At 43.2% G+C, this 16,288-nt stretch overlaps 2 protein-coding genes across 2 annotated transcripts in view; both read right to left on the reverse strand.

The window, feature by feature from the left end:
* The window catches only part of LOC311285512 (CD48 antigen-like), a 236,431-nt gene that overhangs the window by 21,960 nt on the left and 198,183 nt on the right, over positions 1-16,288 (reverse strand). The window lies entirely within an intron of this gene.
* The window catches only part of LOC311285502 (T-cell surface antigen CD2-like), a 42,805-nt gene continuing 42,294 nt past the window's right edge, over positions 15,778-16,288 (reverse strand). Inside the window, exon 7 of the mRNA XM_084401153.1 lies at positions 15,778-16,247. Within this exon, the coding sequence (XP_084257279.1) occupies positions 16,242-16,247 (6 nt within the window). The 3' untranslated portion in view covers positions 15,778-16,241. The remainder of the gene's footprint in view (positions 16,248-16,288) is intronic.

Below are 16,288 nucleotides of genomic sequence, written 5' to 3' on the forward strand. Positions count from 1 at the left end.
CTGTGGCGAGCAGGACGAGGCTGAGGGCCGCGGGAGAACGGCACGAGGCCGGTGGCGTGATTACTGAGACGCGCCGGGTCTCGCATCTCTCACAGAGGAGCGGGAATTTTCTTAGCAATGGTAAAACCCACATCAACCGATCACTTGTTAAGCGTTCATGTAAACACTACATTCAGATTCACCAATCGGAATGAATTCAGTTAGATTGAAACAAAAGGTGTGCATGTAAACAATGAATGGCGACCGCAGAAAGCAAAAGCCGAATCCCAGACATTTTGGACGATCTCGACAGAAGGACATGTCCGAAAAAAAAAAAAGGATGGTAACCCCTACTACTCCGCTTTCTCCACAGAACAAGAGCCTGCTAGCTTAGCTTCCAAAGAAAGACGGCTGACACTTAGGGTGACCACCCGTCCCGCGTAGCGCGTGCGCGCACAGCGTTTGAAGCCCAATTCACGCGTCACGCAAATTGAGACCGTGTCACGCATAATCTATGCTTGCTCAAAAAAAAGTTGGTCGCTCTATATACTCGAGCCCCAAGCAGACAAACGAACATTACTTGACATTTCAGCACGCTATTGTTGCCACACAAACCCCTCAGTTGAACTGCTGACTAGGTTGTTGTCAACTTTTTCGTTGTTGTCATGACAGCGCACGCACGCGCATACCAGACACACTGGGAAGGAAGGAACTTTTAGATGTGCGCTTTCCAATTCGAAAAATTCGAGAAAGAGACTGTCTGAGAGGCAACGCCATCATCAATTAAAAAGAGAAGGTGTGAGTACAAGAAACAAGAATGGGGAAATGAATATTTGTGGCTGAAAGGTGTTGAGGGGGATACCGAGAGGGCTTTTTGTGACCTTTGCAAAACGTCCTTCTCAATCGGACATGGAGGGAGGGGAATACGAGGTCAATCGTATTTTTTTTTTTAAATACTTTTTTTTAATTGTTCCTGTGGTGTTGAGCAACTACAATTCCTGTTAATCCTATACATTTATATTATAATTTATTAATTTATTTAAAGTAAATAAATTGTAATGAAAAATAAATAAAATTAAATAGTAAATCTTAAGTGGAAGTACATCTGTCAATTCATTGAATGTTCAAAATATTATGAGTCTTTATTTAGAAAAAAACACACACATTGGTTGGCCTATTCATGAGCATACATCAAAAATTACACGTTTAGGAGAATAGGGCATTATTAATACTATGCAAGGTGGTATGTGCTAGAAATGGGTAAACCACTATCAGTGAGTCTGCCAGTGGGGCACCGCCGCGCCAGGCAGTGTCCCACATTGTCCCTCAGAAACATACCCATTGTCCCCCCTTGGGCTTATTAGCAGGTGGTCACCCTACACTATGTGTACATTCTGTGAGTGAGATCCCACCCTCTCTGGGCGGGTTGAACACATGCGGGACAGCTCCTCCTACTGGCTGTAGTCTCTCGCCTCTGGCCAAAAATCCTATGACGAGGCAAAATGACGATTTTTGCGTAATCTGAGGATTTTTTCCAGACAAAAAATACATAAATCTCTTGTCTCAGGGGGATATGAGGGTGGAAAGCACGGTAATTCGAAAATACTACAGGTTTTCTACTAATACAAAGCTTCTTTTTCATTCTTTTTCAATTATCGAGCTTATTGTGAGACAACCCCATACTGGCTGATTCTACTTTCCCTGGATTTTTCTTCGACACGCGTTTTACTAATCTGTCAGACGTCTCAGACAGATGCGATTTTTTAACCCAAAATCGGCCAGGTCTGCACTTTCCAGTGCCCTGTAATTACGGCTTACTGAAAATCTTTTCGTGAGCACTTTCCAGCGCTCGATTGATTCTGGCTGAAATGTAAAAGGTAACTTAAAAATACCAAACCATATGGCCAACAGAACTTAAAGTTGTGTAAAATTACAACACACATGCCCTGACCTGACATTTATATATCTATAAAGAAACCGTTCTGAGTTAAAATCTGCCTTTGTTATATAATGACAAAAAAATAATATGATACTGAAACTTCACAAATTATTATAATTTAAGACTGTTTTGAACTAGATGTTTGAAACCAACAAATCAGTGCTTGATAAAACAAGACTCAAAATAGTTCCTGAAATACAGACTTTGTGCTGAACTATGAAAGTAAAGGGAGTTTCAGCAGCGATAGAAGAAACATTTTGGGTCTCCAAAGAACATTTCAGTCAAAAGCTCTGAGAAAAGCTCATAAGAAACATTTCTTTCTTTTCTCGAAGAACATTTTAATAATCTAAAGAACCTTTTCCCACTTTCCATCGTTTCCAAGATTCCATCGTTGTTTAAATCTTCTTCACAGAAACATAAAGTCCAATAAATAACCTTTATTGTAACACTATAATTTGACTACATATCTAAATGTTCGACTTTCTGTGTGTCTTTTATTAAAGACCGACACGAACAAACACTCATTGCAGCAGTTTACATGTAAACGTCATAGATTTGCATTTAAAAGTGTCCAAAAACTACAGTATAAGTGCATTTGTTGCTTCATGGACATATTTTTCTTGATCTGACACTAAAAAATGGCCTTAACTAATTTTTCTAACAATTTAGATGTTAGATGACTTTTAGAGTTATTATAATGCAGTATGCATGAAAACAAATTTTAATATGGATTACTATTCTTAATATCCTTTGATCGCAACTTTTGATCTCAACTACAAAATATATTTACAAAAATATATAAGACAAACTGTTTCCCCACTTTAGTCTATTAACATATCTATACAAAATGAAGTCAGAACCTACCAGAGAGTGCAGCAAAGCCACAGAGGAATAAAAACAAGAGATTGTATTGGCAGCTCATTGCTCTTCTGAACACAGCAAATGTTCCAGAACCTTTTTCACAATCAACTGGAGGAAACAGAAAGAATTTCCTGCTTTGCAATTAGAGAGTTGGTGGTTATAAAAGTTTTTAGGAAATCCAATAGTATCAGCAGAACCGCAGTTTCAGACCCAGAAGTGATGGGCGGGGCTTCATTTTCTTCTGTTAAATATAGGCTAAGCTGTTTTCACATGGATTATGATCGGATGTCTACAATATTTAACAACAATACTTTTAAATAAAGTTCAAGTTCAAGTCCAAAACCTTTATTTGTCCCCAAGGGGCGATTAGTTTTGCTGCAGTAGCAAAGAAGTTAACATACAATACATAACAACAAAGCAACAACATCATAAAAAAATAAATAGGCCTAAAAAAATAAAATACAAGATCAGTCACTTTTCTGTTCATATATGTATTATGTTTCACTTGTTCAGGCTTTGTATTAAATGGTTCTTTTTATTTTACACTAAATACGTCACATAGGCTAGGCTACTCGCTGTTTAAGGGACTGTTCGTTTTTTATTTAAGGGGCGGAGGAGTTTGAGATCTATTGTCAAAATAGACTTGACCCTCCCTTCACCAGCAATAAATATTTCTATGACCCTCCAAAATGATTGTGAAAAAAAGGCATGACCCTCCCAGATAATTTATTGATTACTTTTGTACTGGTTTGCACTTGGCAAAGATGTCAGATAGCCATTGTTCTCTTTCAAACATTTGCTCGGTATCTCACTATGGGAAACGCCTCTGGGCGTGACAGACCTGGAAGCACCAATCACACCACGTCTGTCAGTTGACAGACCAATCACGACAGTGATGCGGGAGTCCGGCCTCCCTTATATATACCACTGCCGATGGTTCCTACTCCATTCTCGTTCTCTTCCCCGTGAAGATCAAAATTGGAAGATATTTTCAGCAGGACCTGTTTTTCAAAAGAGTTCTTTAACTGTTCTGAGACGAGCCGTCAAGGTACGTCACCGAACGCAGCTGTTTATGTTAGCGGGTCTTTTTCACTGTAACAGTGAGTTGATTTGATTCTGGTCTACTAAGAGAATTAACGTGTAACGGCGAATTCTCTTAGATATTCCTTTCTGAGTGGCACGTTGTGGTGAGCTTGGATAACGTTAGCCTACTATTTTTGCTATGGCTACTAGTTCTGCAAGCGGCCGACCGAAAGCAGAAACTTCACGTCCGTGTGCGTGCGGTTCAATGATATCGGGCAAGGATAATCATCCTTTGTGCATCGCATGCCTGGGGGTGAGACACGCTCAGGCAGCCCTCGCGAACCCCGAGGGCTGTCCTCACTGTTCTCTCTTCCCGTCAAGGGTGCTAGAGAGAAGAGTGCGAGTCGCGGCCACTAACAAGGGAGATCCCTGCTTTTCTCCGCCGCCCGCGGAGGAGACTAAACAGCCCCCTGCGTCATGCAGCTGGGGCGAGTTTATGGACGAAGTCTCCCCCCAACTTCCTCCCCTCTTTGGATCCTTTACGGAGGTAAGAGAGGAGGACGATGATGACGATGAGGTCACCCGCTGAATCCCTCCCGGCCAGGCAGCGCATTAAGCAAAGGTTCACCCTCCCCAGCTCAGGCGGAGCTCGACCGGCTAGAAATGTGCCAGAAGGCGGCGGCTAAACTCTCCATAGACTGGCCGTCGCAGCAGACGGGCCAGGGGGCAGTCCTTCTCCTAAGGATGCACGACACAATCTCGCCAGTCTGATTATCAAAACAGAGGTAATTGGCTAAATATCTGAGATTTGCCGTATTCACACGTACAAAATAACAAGACACTTACATAGCCCCCTTGAATGCCACCTCAGGAACTTTATTAAATTGTTTCACTTTAGTAGAGGTCATGACCACCATAAAAAGACGTTAGTCGATCAACTTACTTTTCTTAAAATGTCTTTAGTTTAGTCAAGCCCGTGGTATAACCACGTACACGTATCTAAAGGAACATTTAAATTAGAACAGAGGTTACGGAACGCACCCGAATCCAGGTTGATCAAACAGCATTAGCTGATTCTGGACGGAAATTAACTCGCCCCCCTCATTCAAGTACACTTGAATCTGATATCAGTATTAGTCGTCACTAATGTCTAGCGCAGGCTTGTGGAAATATACGAATCCGGTAATCTATTTTGGAAAATAAGTCTCAAGAGTCGTTCAGAATACATTCAAACGTAAGAATTTATGATTTTTGTTCAAAGTTCAGAGTTGCTACGTTCTCTGACGCGTCTCTGGAACGTTGAATATGAAAAGGTTTTTGTTTCAGGATTAATGAGATGCGTTCGCTGTTTCTGATTTTCGAATTCATTGTGAATCACATTATAGCCACCAAATTCAGCACAGACACACACGTTTAATTCAGTTTACACAGGACACATGGCCTAGAATACAACATCTACAACCTTTACCTAAGTGTTCCAAATACACCCACAACAAAGCAATAGAATACAACATCTATATCACCTTTGCTTAAGTGTTTCAAATACACTTACAGTAAAGCAATCCTGTGTTTAAAGAATAAACTTTAAATTAGCCTATGCGCATGTTGTAGCACAAACAACCAAATTGTGTTCTATGTGCACGATGTGTTAAGCACAATTTCAAATTTGAAAATGCAGACAGGTTCAATGAATTTAGATGTTAAACTATTAAGCTATTTGCTACCCGACTAGCAAATGACGCTAATAGCTGAAGGCCTTGAGTGACCAAAGTTGTCAGGTCAGTAAGAGTTTTAGATGCATTTGAGCTTTGGTTACTTGAGTGCTGGTTTGTGTCATTAGATTGTGATTGTCTGCGTTTTATGAAATAGGGTGGAGGTTTGCCTCTGCCCAGTGACCAACACTTTTCCTCTGTATGGCCTGTTTTGTGACAGGAATTACAGAATCTGTTCAGTTTGCCACAGTGTGGCTTTCTGAATTCTCCTGCAGATGGAGGATCTTCATGACATTCTAACACAGCTACCTCACCATGCATTTGTTTCCGTGACTCAATTCTTGTTGCCCAGCTAACAATACCTTCAAATGTATTTTGTGCTGGAGAAGCACCACACATGAGTGATTGCTGTACACGCGGCCCTGCATTTGTAAGCAGGAATTCAAGGAGAATTACATTGTTGTGGTTAACACCTTCAATTCCAGAATACTCCTCAAAAAGTTCAAACATATTTTCTGCATATGTCTCAAACGATTCTTCAGTACTCTGTTTCCGACTGAAAATCAATTCCCATCCAACAGGACTACAACCACGCAGCTCGCGAAGGCATTGTTTTAGTCTATTCAAGAGTTCGCTCTCAGGTGGAACCTGTGGTATCTTATAGATCAGAACATCTGGAATTGAGCTGATAACAATTTGCCAAATATCTTTTGGTACGAGCTGAAATGCATGTTTTAGACTAACAATGCGTCTCCACCATGGTTCGAATGGCCCTTTCAAAGGGAATGGTCCGATCTCTGCTTTAAACAAGCTACATTCAGTTACTGTTAAAGGACGCCGAATGGTTGACTCTGTGCCGTTTGGGTGCCGTATCACCTTAAGGGCTGAAACAGGCACTCTTTTCATAACTTTATCACATGCTTCATCTGTCTGAAAAGATACGAGATTATTAGAGCAGGCTGCCTCATCTAAGAAGTGTACATTTTTAGCCCAATTGCTGTTAAGCTTTTTGGGAGACTTGCTTTTAGCATTTAGCTTAGCCTTGAGATCTGCAATGGTCTCTTTGTGATTTTTACACTTTTCAATCAGGGCTAATTGCTCAGCTAGTAATTTATCTAGCTGTGTTAGAAGATCTTGAATATTTTCCTCAGACTTTTGTGCCTCTGCATTTTTAGAATGCACTTCTTCACATTTAGCATCTATAAGCGAAGATAGAAGTTTTGTTTACTCATTTAGCCGTTTATAACTTATGAAGTTTAAAGCCTCAATTATTTCACCATGTTTTGATTTCTTCTGCTTACTACCCACTGTTTTCCACCAAGTGAAAATTTCATTGTCAATAGCATCCATGTTAAGACCTTTTCTATTGAGTTCGTACAGTGTAGGCTCAACCTTTTCAGCCCATAATGTAAACAGGACATGATCAGTACACATGATTTCACAGCAAATTAAATTGAATTACTTAATCCATCTGTGTTAAAGTTTAAGCTTTTAAATGAAATATAGAGTTTGTCAAGATTAGTTTAGGTTTAGTATAGGATACTAATGTTTTCATTGTGGCTTTTGGGCCTACCAGTCAGCCAGTGACACAAAACAAGGGTTAAGCGTTTTGGACGCAGCATGGCTTTAGCATTTAGCATTAGCCTTGAGTGTTTTGAAAACAACATGCCAATAGCATTTAGCATTATCCTTGATATTTGAGTTTTAGCCTGTAAATCATATCATCCTGTTTTCCCAAAAATTCCTTTTCATAAACAATGCATTGATCTGCCTTTTTATTTATAAAATCACGTGTTTTCCGATCGTTTACAAACTTAGATTTTCTTTCTGTTGTTTGCTCATTCTCATCACGTGTTGCTAGTGTTTAAACAAAGCCAATACAACAATGGCCGGAAATCATGGAGGGGTCTGAAATTGTCATCGTAGGTGCATGTCCACTGTGAGAGACAAAAATCCAGAAATCACAATATATTATTTTTTAACTATTTATTTGTATGATACAGCTGCAAATAAGTATTTGAACACCTGTCTATCAGCTAGAATTCTGACCCTCAAAGACCTGTTAGTCTGCCTTTAAAATGTCCACCTCCACTCCATTTATTATCCTAAATTACATGCACCTGTTTGAGGTCGTTAGCTGCATAAAGACACCTGTCCACCCCATACAATCAGTAAGAATCCAACTACTAACATGGCCAAGACCAAAGAGCTGTCCAAAGACACTAGAGACAAAATTGTACACCTCCACAAGGCTGGAAAGGGCTACGGGGAAATTGCCAAGCAGCTTGGTGAAAAAAGGTCCACTGTTGGAGCAATCATTAGAAAATGGAAGAAGCTAAACATGACTGTCAATCTCCCTCGGACCGGGGCTCCATGCAAGATCTCACCTCGTGGGGTCTCAATGATCCTAAGAAAGGTGAGAAATCAGCCCAGAACTACACGGGAGGAGCTGGTCAATGACCTGAAAAGAGCTGGGACCACCGTTTCCAAGGTTACTGTTGGTAATACACTAAGACGTCATGGTTTGAAATCATGCATGGCACGGAAGGTTCCCCTGCTTAAACCAGCACATGTCAAGGCCCGTCTTAAGTTTGCCAATGACCATTTGGATGATCCAGAGGAGTCATGGGAGAAAGTGATGTGGTCAGATGAGACCAAAATATAACTTTTTGGTCATAATTCCACTAAACGTGTTTGGAGGAAGAAGAATGATGAGTACCATCCCAAGAACACCATCCCTACTGTGAAGCATGGGGGTGGTAGCATCATGCTTTGGGGGTGTTTTTCTGCACATGGGACAGGGCGACTGCACTGTATTAAGGAGAAGATGACCGGGGCCATGTATTGCGAGATTTTTGGGAACAACCTCCTTCCCTCAGTTAGAACATTGAAGATGGGTCGAGGCTGGGTCTTCCAACATGACAATGACCCGAAGCACACAGCCAGGATAACCAAGGAGTGGCTCTGTAAGAAGCATATCAAGGTTCTGGCGTGGCCTAGCCAGTCTCCAGACCTAAACCCAATAGAGAAATCTTTGGAGGGAGCTCAAACTCTGTGTTTCTCAGCGACAGCCCAGAAACCTGACTGATCTAGAGACGATCTGTGTGGAGGAGTGGGCCAAAATCCCTCCTGCAGTGTGTGCAAACCTGGTGAAAAACTACAGGAAACGTTTGACCTCTGTAATTGCAAACAAAGGCTACTGTACCAAATATTAACATTGATTTTCTCAGGTGTTCAAATACTTATTTGCAGCTGTATCATACAAATAAATAGTTAAAAAATCATACATTGTGATTTCTGGATTTTTTTTTTTTAGATTATGTCTCTCATAGTGGACATGCACCTACGATGACAATTTCAGACCCCTCCATGATTTCTAAGTGGGAGAACTTGCAAAATAGCAGGGTGTTCAAATACTTATTTTCCTCACTGTACATTGGTTACACCAAATAATCTTACCCAGCTTGTAGCCTACCTGAGATAGAGAGAGAGAGAGAAAGGGAACGAGAGAGAGAGAGAAAAGACAGACTACCTATTCCATTCGTGTCCAGCCAAAAAGAAGATCCCAGAGAGAGCGCAAACACCTTCTTTTATCCTATTTGACCAGGTGACATGGGGGATGGGGGCGACCACCCTCAAATGCAGGTGACATGGGGGATGGGGGAGACCACCCTCAAATGGCTCTGAACCAGTTTTCTCTAAACTTCTCTAAACCTTATTACCTTTCATTTTATCTATCTGGATATGAGATATCTGTACCACTCACTTTGAGACATTTCAAATGACACCAAAAACATAACAGTCAATGATAAACATTCACATTAAACCATGTTCTTGTGTGAGTTCCTAGTTGTTTTCCGAGAGGAAGTGAGGCCGCATGGGGGAGGTCCATAGACCGGGCCTCGACCAGTATTTTCAGTCTTACAATGCCGTTGAATCTCGGATTCGGGGTTTGAATTTCTCCGTTTTCCCATTCAATCGCCTTAACAGTTTCACCATCTTTAATGTGTTTCCATGTGATGCTGGAGACAGAAGCAGGAAGAAGTTTATCTGGACCAAAGGAAACTTCATCACCCACTGCTTTCACCACCTCTGTACCTAATAATTACAATATGAGAGAGTTTGTTAGTCAACATTGAACAAGCCAGACGCTGTCATCCATTACAGTCATTTAATATTTGACATTTATACTGTAGGTTACAATGCTATAATATAATTTAAAACAAGTATTCATTACTTTGATGAGCTCATTGTTTCTGCCTTAAATTATTGCATTCTTTAAATTAATACATTTTTAGCTAACTGTGATTTTGTATATGTACATTTCTGAAATACATAACTTGGACAGTTTCCTCTGATAACAGATCACTCTAAACTGTAATGTGAACTCATGCATTTTCTGTAAATCTGCTTTGAAACGATGTGTATTGTGAAAAGTGCTTTACAAATAAATGTGAATTGAATTGAAATGTGAAAAAAACTACAGCGTTGGGGAAAGTTACTTTTAAAAGTAATGTGTTACAACAATGTTGCGTCTGCATTTCACGATTTTTATTAATTTTGAGGAATAATGAATTTGTTTTGAACATGTGAGATGAGAAAGTGCATGCTCACATTTAGTCCAGAACTACAATAAGCACCATGTTCAGTTCACACACACAGCGCACGCAAAACCTCAGCACTTACTCCCGATTTCTCTCAACATGAGGACAGGAGAGCTGTCAGTCACTGGAAACATAGTAACTTGTGTTACTTATTTTAAAAAGTATTATTTATATTACAACAAAATACTTTGTTGTAAGTTTAATAGTAATGCGCTACTTTGCTAATTACTTGACAAAAGTAATCTGATTACGTAACTTGCAATACTTGTGATGCGTTACCCTCAACTGTCAGGGTTCTGTCACTTCTGTCTAGTTTATTTCTAGGTTTTGTGATGGAGCCCTGAGACTCCTGTCTGGTCTTTGTCTGAGTCAAGTCAAGTCAAGTCAAGTCAAATCATTCTGCTTGTCATGTTTCCCCTAGTGATGGGAAGTTCTTTTACTGACTCTCTTGTTCGATCTCATTCATCAAAATGAACAAATCTTATTCGTGTCATTTCGTTCATTAAGTGGCTTTAAATGTTAAACTTTTAACAACCAAATTCCCCGAACACATCCACCTATGCAATGTTGATCATATTCTGAATTAAGAAATAATTGACAGGGAACATAAATAATTACTTTACCTTCCGAGTCTTTCATTCATTTGTCACGTGACATACGGATCATTCATGAATCACCCATCACCAGTGGCATATGCGTAATTTACGGGTGGGACGGGTGGAACATGTCCCTACCACTTTTTCTCAGGATCGATATTGTCCCCCACCTCTTTTTGAAACATTATGAGTATATATTGAGTATATATATGAGTATATATTGAATAAGTACTAGTATCTAATTAATAGGTACTAGTATCTAATTAATAGGTACTAGTATCTAATGAATACGTACTAGTATCTAATTAATAGGTACTAGTATCGAATGAATAAATACTAGTATCTAGTAATATGTACTAGTATCTAAAAAAATAAGTATTAGTACCTAATGAATAACTACTAGTATCTAATAAATACGTACTAGTCACAATTGGAATACATACTAGTCAGAACTGAATAGTTGATATCTGAATGACAGATCCCCATAGAAGTCAATGGCAATTTTTTTTATTTGTTACTAGTAACAAAAGAATAGTTACTAGTCACTATTGAAATAAGTATCTAATAAATAAGTACTAGTATGTAATAATAAGGACTAGTAACTAGAATAAGCACTAGTATCTAATAAATAAGTACTAGTACCAATTTAATTGTCACAGTGTCTGGTTGTGTTTCCCCAGGTCTCCACTAGATGTCCTCCTTACCCCCACGGTGTCTTGCACTAAGAACTTCATCTCCCACAATTCTGTCTGTAAATTACACCCAGGTGTCTGTAGTTTGTAATCACCAGCTGTCTATCGTTATCCCCTTGTCATTCTTGTATTTAAAGCCCTGTTTTTCTTGTGTTCTTTGTGGATCAATGTTAGATGTCACACTGCTTTGTTCCCGAGTTTCCTGTCTCCAGTCAAGTTGGTTGTTTTATGTTTTTGGACTGATATTCTGGATTTTGACCCTTGCCTGTTTGTTAATTACCCTTTTTGGATTGCCCTATAATAAAACCCTGTTTACTGCATTTGGATCCTGCGCCTCTCATCAGTTTTAGCGTGACCGTGACAGATTGATCCACCAAGAGATGGATCCAGCAGGACGGGGTTTTGCGCCCGGTTTTTCTCGGGAGAGAATTGCAAGGTACGCAGCCTTAAGGTCTCTCCGTCAGAGGGGGACCGACGTATCGAGCTTTGCGCTCAAATTCAGCGCTGCTGCGGAGGGACTGACATTGGGAGAGATGGCTTTAAAGGACTTATTTAATGTTAGTCTGGATGATCCCTTGCCTCGGTGGGAGATGAAGGGGCTGGAAATTTTTTATTTTCCGGGCTTCACGAAATATCTCCACCATCGTGCTCGGTGGGATGCATCGGACCCGCCTGCATCATCGCTGCCCAGCCCAGAGTTTGCATCCCCGCTGCCCAGACCAGACACCGCTCAAGCCCCAGAACCCAGTTCAGAGCCTGCACCTCACTGTCGTAAACGACGGAGGAGGAGAAAGACCCCCGATTCCCCCAATGTCCCGGAAGCTTCCTCTGCGGAGGAGCCGGTGGCGTCTGTTCCTGAGCCTGAGCCGGTGGCGTCTGTTCCAGTACCCGAGCTGGTGGGGCCAGTTCCAGTGCCCGAGCCGGTGGCGTCTGGGACATTGTCAGATTACTTCGAGCGTCTGGCCAGAATCCTGGAGATGCCTTTTGGACCCACAGTGTCTGTTCCTGAGCCGGAGCCAGTGTCTGTTCCTGAGCCGGAGCCAGTGTCTGTTCCTGAGCCGGAGCCAGTGTCTGTTCCTGAGCCGGAGCCAGTGTCTGTTCCTGAGCCGGAGCCAGTGTCTGTTCCTGAGCCGGAGCCAGTGTCTGTTCCTGAGCCGGAGCCAGTGTCTGTTCCTGAGCCGGAGCCAGTGTCTGTTCCTGAGCCGGAGCCAGTGTCTGTTCCTGAGCCGGAGCCAGTGTCTGTTCCTGAGCCGGAGCCAGTGTCTGTTCCTGGGCCGGTGGTGCCTGTTCCTGGTCCGCTGATATCTGTTCCTGAACCAGTGGTATCTGAGCCGGTGGTGTCTCTTCCTGAGCCGGTGGTGCCAGTTCCAGTTCCAGTGCCTGAGCCGGTGGTGCCAGTTCCAGTGCCTCAGCCGGTGGTATCGGTTCCTGAACCGGTGGTGTCTGAGCCGGTGGTATCTGTTCCTGAGCCGGTGGTGCCAGTTTCAGTGCCTGAGCCGGTGGTGCCAGTTCCAGTGCCTGTCCCGGTGGTGCCAGTTCCAGTGCCTCAGCCGGTGGTATCTGTTCCTGAACCGGTGGTGTCTGAGCCGGTGGTATCTGTTCCTGAGCCGGTGGTGCCAGTTCCAGTGCCTGAGCCGGTGGTACCAGTTCCAGTGCCTGAGCCGGTGGTGCCAGTTCCAGTTCCAGTGCCTGAGCCGGTGGTGCCAGTTCCAGTGCCTGAGCCGGTGGTGCCAGTTCCAGTGCCCGAGCCGGTGGTGCCAGTTCCAGTGCCCGAGCCAGTGGTGTCTGTTCCTGGTCCGCTGATATCTGTTCCTGAACCAGTGGTATCTGAGCCGGTGGTGTCTCTTCCTGAGCCGGTGGTGCCAGTTCCAGTTCCAGTGCCTGAGCCGGTGGTGCCAGTTCCAGTGCCTCAGCCGGTGGTATCGGTTCCTGAACCGGTGGTGTCTGAGCCGGTGGTATCTGTTCCTGAGCCGGTGGTGCCAGTTCCAGTGCCTGAGCCGGTGGTACCAGTTCCAGTTCCAGTGCCTGAGCCGGTGGTGCCAGTTCCAGTTCCAGTGCCTGAGCCGGTGGTGCCAGTTCCAGTGCCTGAGCCGGTGGTGCCAGTTCCAGTGCCTGAGCCGGTGGTGCCAGTTCCAGTGCCTGAGCCGGTGGTGCCAGTTCCAGTGCCAGTCCCGGTGGTGCCAGTTCCAGTGCCTGAGCCGTTGGTGCCAGTTCCAGTGCCTGAGCCGCTGGTGTCTGTTCCAGTTCCTGCGCCCTGGCCGCCCGAGGCAAGGTCTCCGCCCTGGCCGCCCGAGGCAAGGTCTCCGCCCTGGCCGCCCGAGGCAAGGTCTCCGCCCTGGCCGCCCGAGGCAAGGTCTCCGCCCTGGCCGCCCGAGGCAAGGTCTCCGCCCTGGCCGCCCGAGGCAAGGTCTCCGCCCTGGCCGCCCGAGGCAAGGTCTCCGCCCTGGCCGCCCGAGGCAAGGTCTCCGCCCTGGCCGCCCGAGGCAAGGTCTCCGCCCTGGCCGCCCGAGGCAAGGTCTCCGCCCTGGCCGCCCGAGGCAAGGTCTCCGCCCTGGCCGCCCGAGGGACTGTTGGCTTCGCCCCGGCCGCCCGAGGGACTGTTGGCTTCGCCCCGGCCGCCCGATGGTCTGTTGGCTTCGCCCCGGCCGCCGGATGGACTGGGTGCTTCCCCCTGGTCGCCGGATGGACTGTTCGCTTCGCCCCGGCCGCCCGATGTACTGTTTGTTTCACCCCGGCCACCGGATGGACTGTTTGCTCCGCCCTGTTCCCCCGATGTACTATTTGTGTCATCCTGGCCCCCTTTGAATCTGTTACCCACTGTTTCTGTTTCCCTTCATGGACCTGGCCCCCCGTCCCTCCCCCTGATCCTCCACCGTGCCACCTCCCTCCTGAACTTTTGTTTTGTTCCATGTCCTGTCTGGGAGCCACTCCGTAGAAGGGGGGGTTATGTCACAGTGTCTGGTTGTGTTTCCCCAGGTCTCCACTAGATGTCCTCCTTACCCCCACGGTGTCTTGCACTAAGAACTTCATCTCCCACAATTCTGTCTGTAAATTACACCCAGGTGTCTGTAGTTTGTAATCACCAGCTGTCTATCGTTATCCCCTTGTCATTCTTGTATTTAAAGCCCTGTTTGTCTTGTGTTCTTTGTGGATCAATGTTAGATGTCACACCGCTTTGTTCCCGAGTTTCCTGTCTCCAGTCAAGTTGGTTGTTATGTTTTTGGACTGATATTCTGGATTTTGACCCTTGCCTGTTTGTTGATTACCCTTTTTGGATTGCCCTATAATAAAACCCTGTTTACTGCATTTGGATCCTGCGCCTCTCATCAGTTTTAGCGTGACCGTGACATTAATAGGCACTAGAATCTAATGAATAACTACTAGTATCTTTTAAAAAGGTACTAGTACCTAAAGAATAAGCACTAGTAGCTAATGTATAAGTACTAGTAGCATGAAAATAGAGACTAGTAGGTTTTAAGGATTAAATGTTAAAACGGCTTGCCATAATCTGACACCTGTCTCCACAGTGACCCCTAGTGGTCAGAACAGTGTAAATGCAATAAAAACACCTTTTACAAATCTATTGCATTTTTTTTTATTGAAAGTAAAATCTTTCAAATGCAATTATCTAATAATCAACTAATAAGATTAATCAGATTGATCAGAGATCAGGTAAAACCCACAAACACTTGTTGACAGAGATCATCGCCCCCAAAACCATTGAAATTTCGAAGCAGTTATGACGTAATGAAGCCTCGTTTACTGAAATCATGATGTGACTCTGGCAGTTTGATACACGCTCCAAACCATTGATTCGGAACAAAAGATTTGTAAAGGTTTCGAAGCTTCATTGAAGCAGTGTTTTGAAATTGCCATCACTAGTTTTCCCTCTCTGGGTAGTTTTTGTTTGTGTTTTGTTATTTTTATTAATAACGCCCAATATTGTTTCCTGCACTTGAGTCCTCGCTACTTCCATCACACCCAAACCTGACGCTGTAAAACTAAACTGCTTTAGAGTCAGAAAAAAGAAAAAAAAAGAGATGCTGCGCCATCTTCAATAAAATGTTATAAACTTCACTTACCTACAGCTTCTGTGGTGATGAACGCAACAATGGTGACCATCAAGCATCGAAGTGACATTTTTGCTAGACAAAGTAGCCTACACGTCAATGCACTTCTGTATTTACCTCAGAATGTCTTTTAAATGACTGAGGTATAAGAACAGAGAATATAGAGGAAGTCCAGAAACCACAAACATTGAGTGGCATTGTGTTAATGGATAGGACACTTGATGTTCATACTTTCCTAAAGACACATAAATCTCCATCTGAATATGAAATTTTGTTTTAAAAAAACCAACACATTTGACATTTGACAGAGGATTTTATTCAAAGTGATTTACACTGCATTCAATGCTTACTATTTTAATGGTTCATGTCCTGCCTCAAACTCATCACATTGGCAATGTTAATACTGGCGTAAAACAATGCCTTTGCCTTGTTTGCTAAATGTAACAGAAATAAATGCCTTCTCTACTCTCCACTCCATTAAGCAGAAGATAAAAACTAAGCAGAAAGATTAGTAAAGGGATTCTCATCTATGATGTGTGTTACAGCAGGTTCATATATTCATAACCTAAGGATGTTTCTTCAAAAGTGTCAGTGCGGCCTAGCAGACAGAAAGATCATGAAGCACAGACAGTTATGAAGAAAGTTATGAAGCACAGACGGTTAAGAGCAGAGGCTTTAGTAAAGCTGGGATTCAGAGCCGATGACCAGGTGAACGTGTCGAGAAGATCCACATGTGGCTTTGAATTTGAAGAGTCTGGAGGTATGTCATTTCTGAGGGGAAAAATTATCATTTTTAATGTATATTTTAAAAC

Source organism: Rutilus rutilus (genome assembly GCF_951802725.1).
Source record: "Rutilus rutilus genome assembly, chromosome: 2".
NCBI lineage: Eukaryota > Metazoa > Chordata > Actinopteri > Cypriniformes > Leuciscidae > Rutilus > Rutilus rutilus.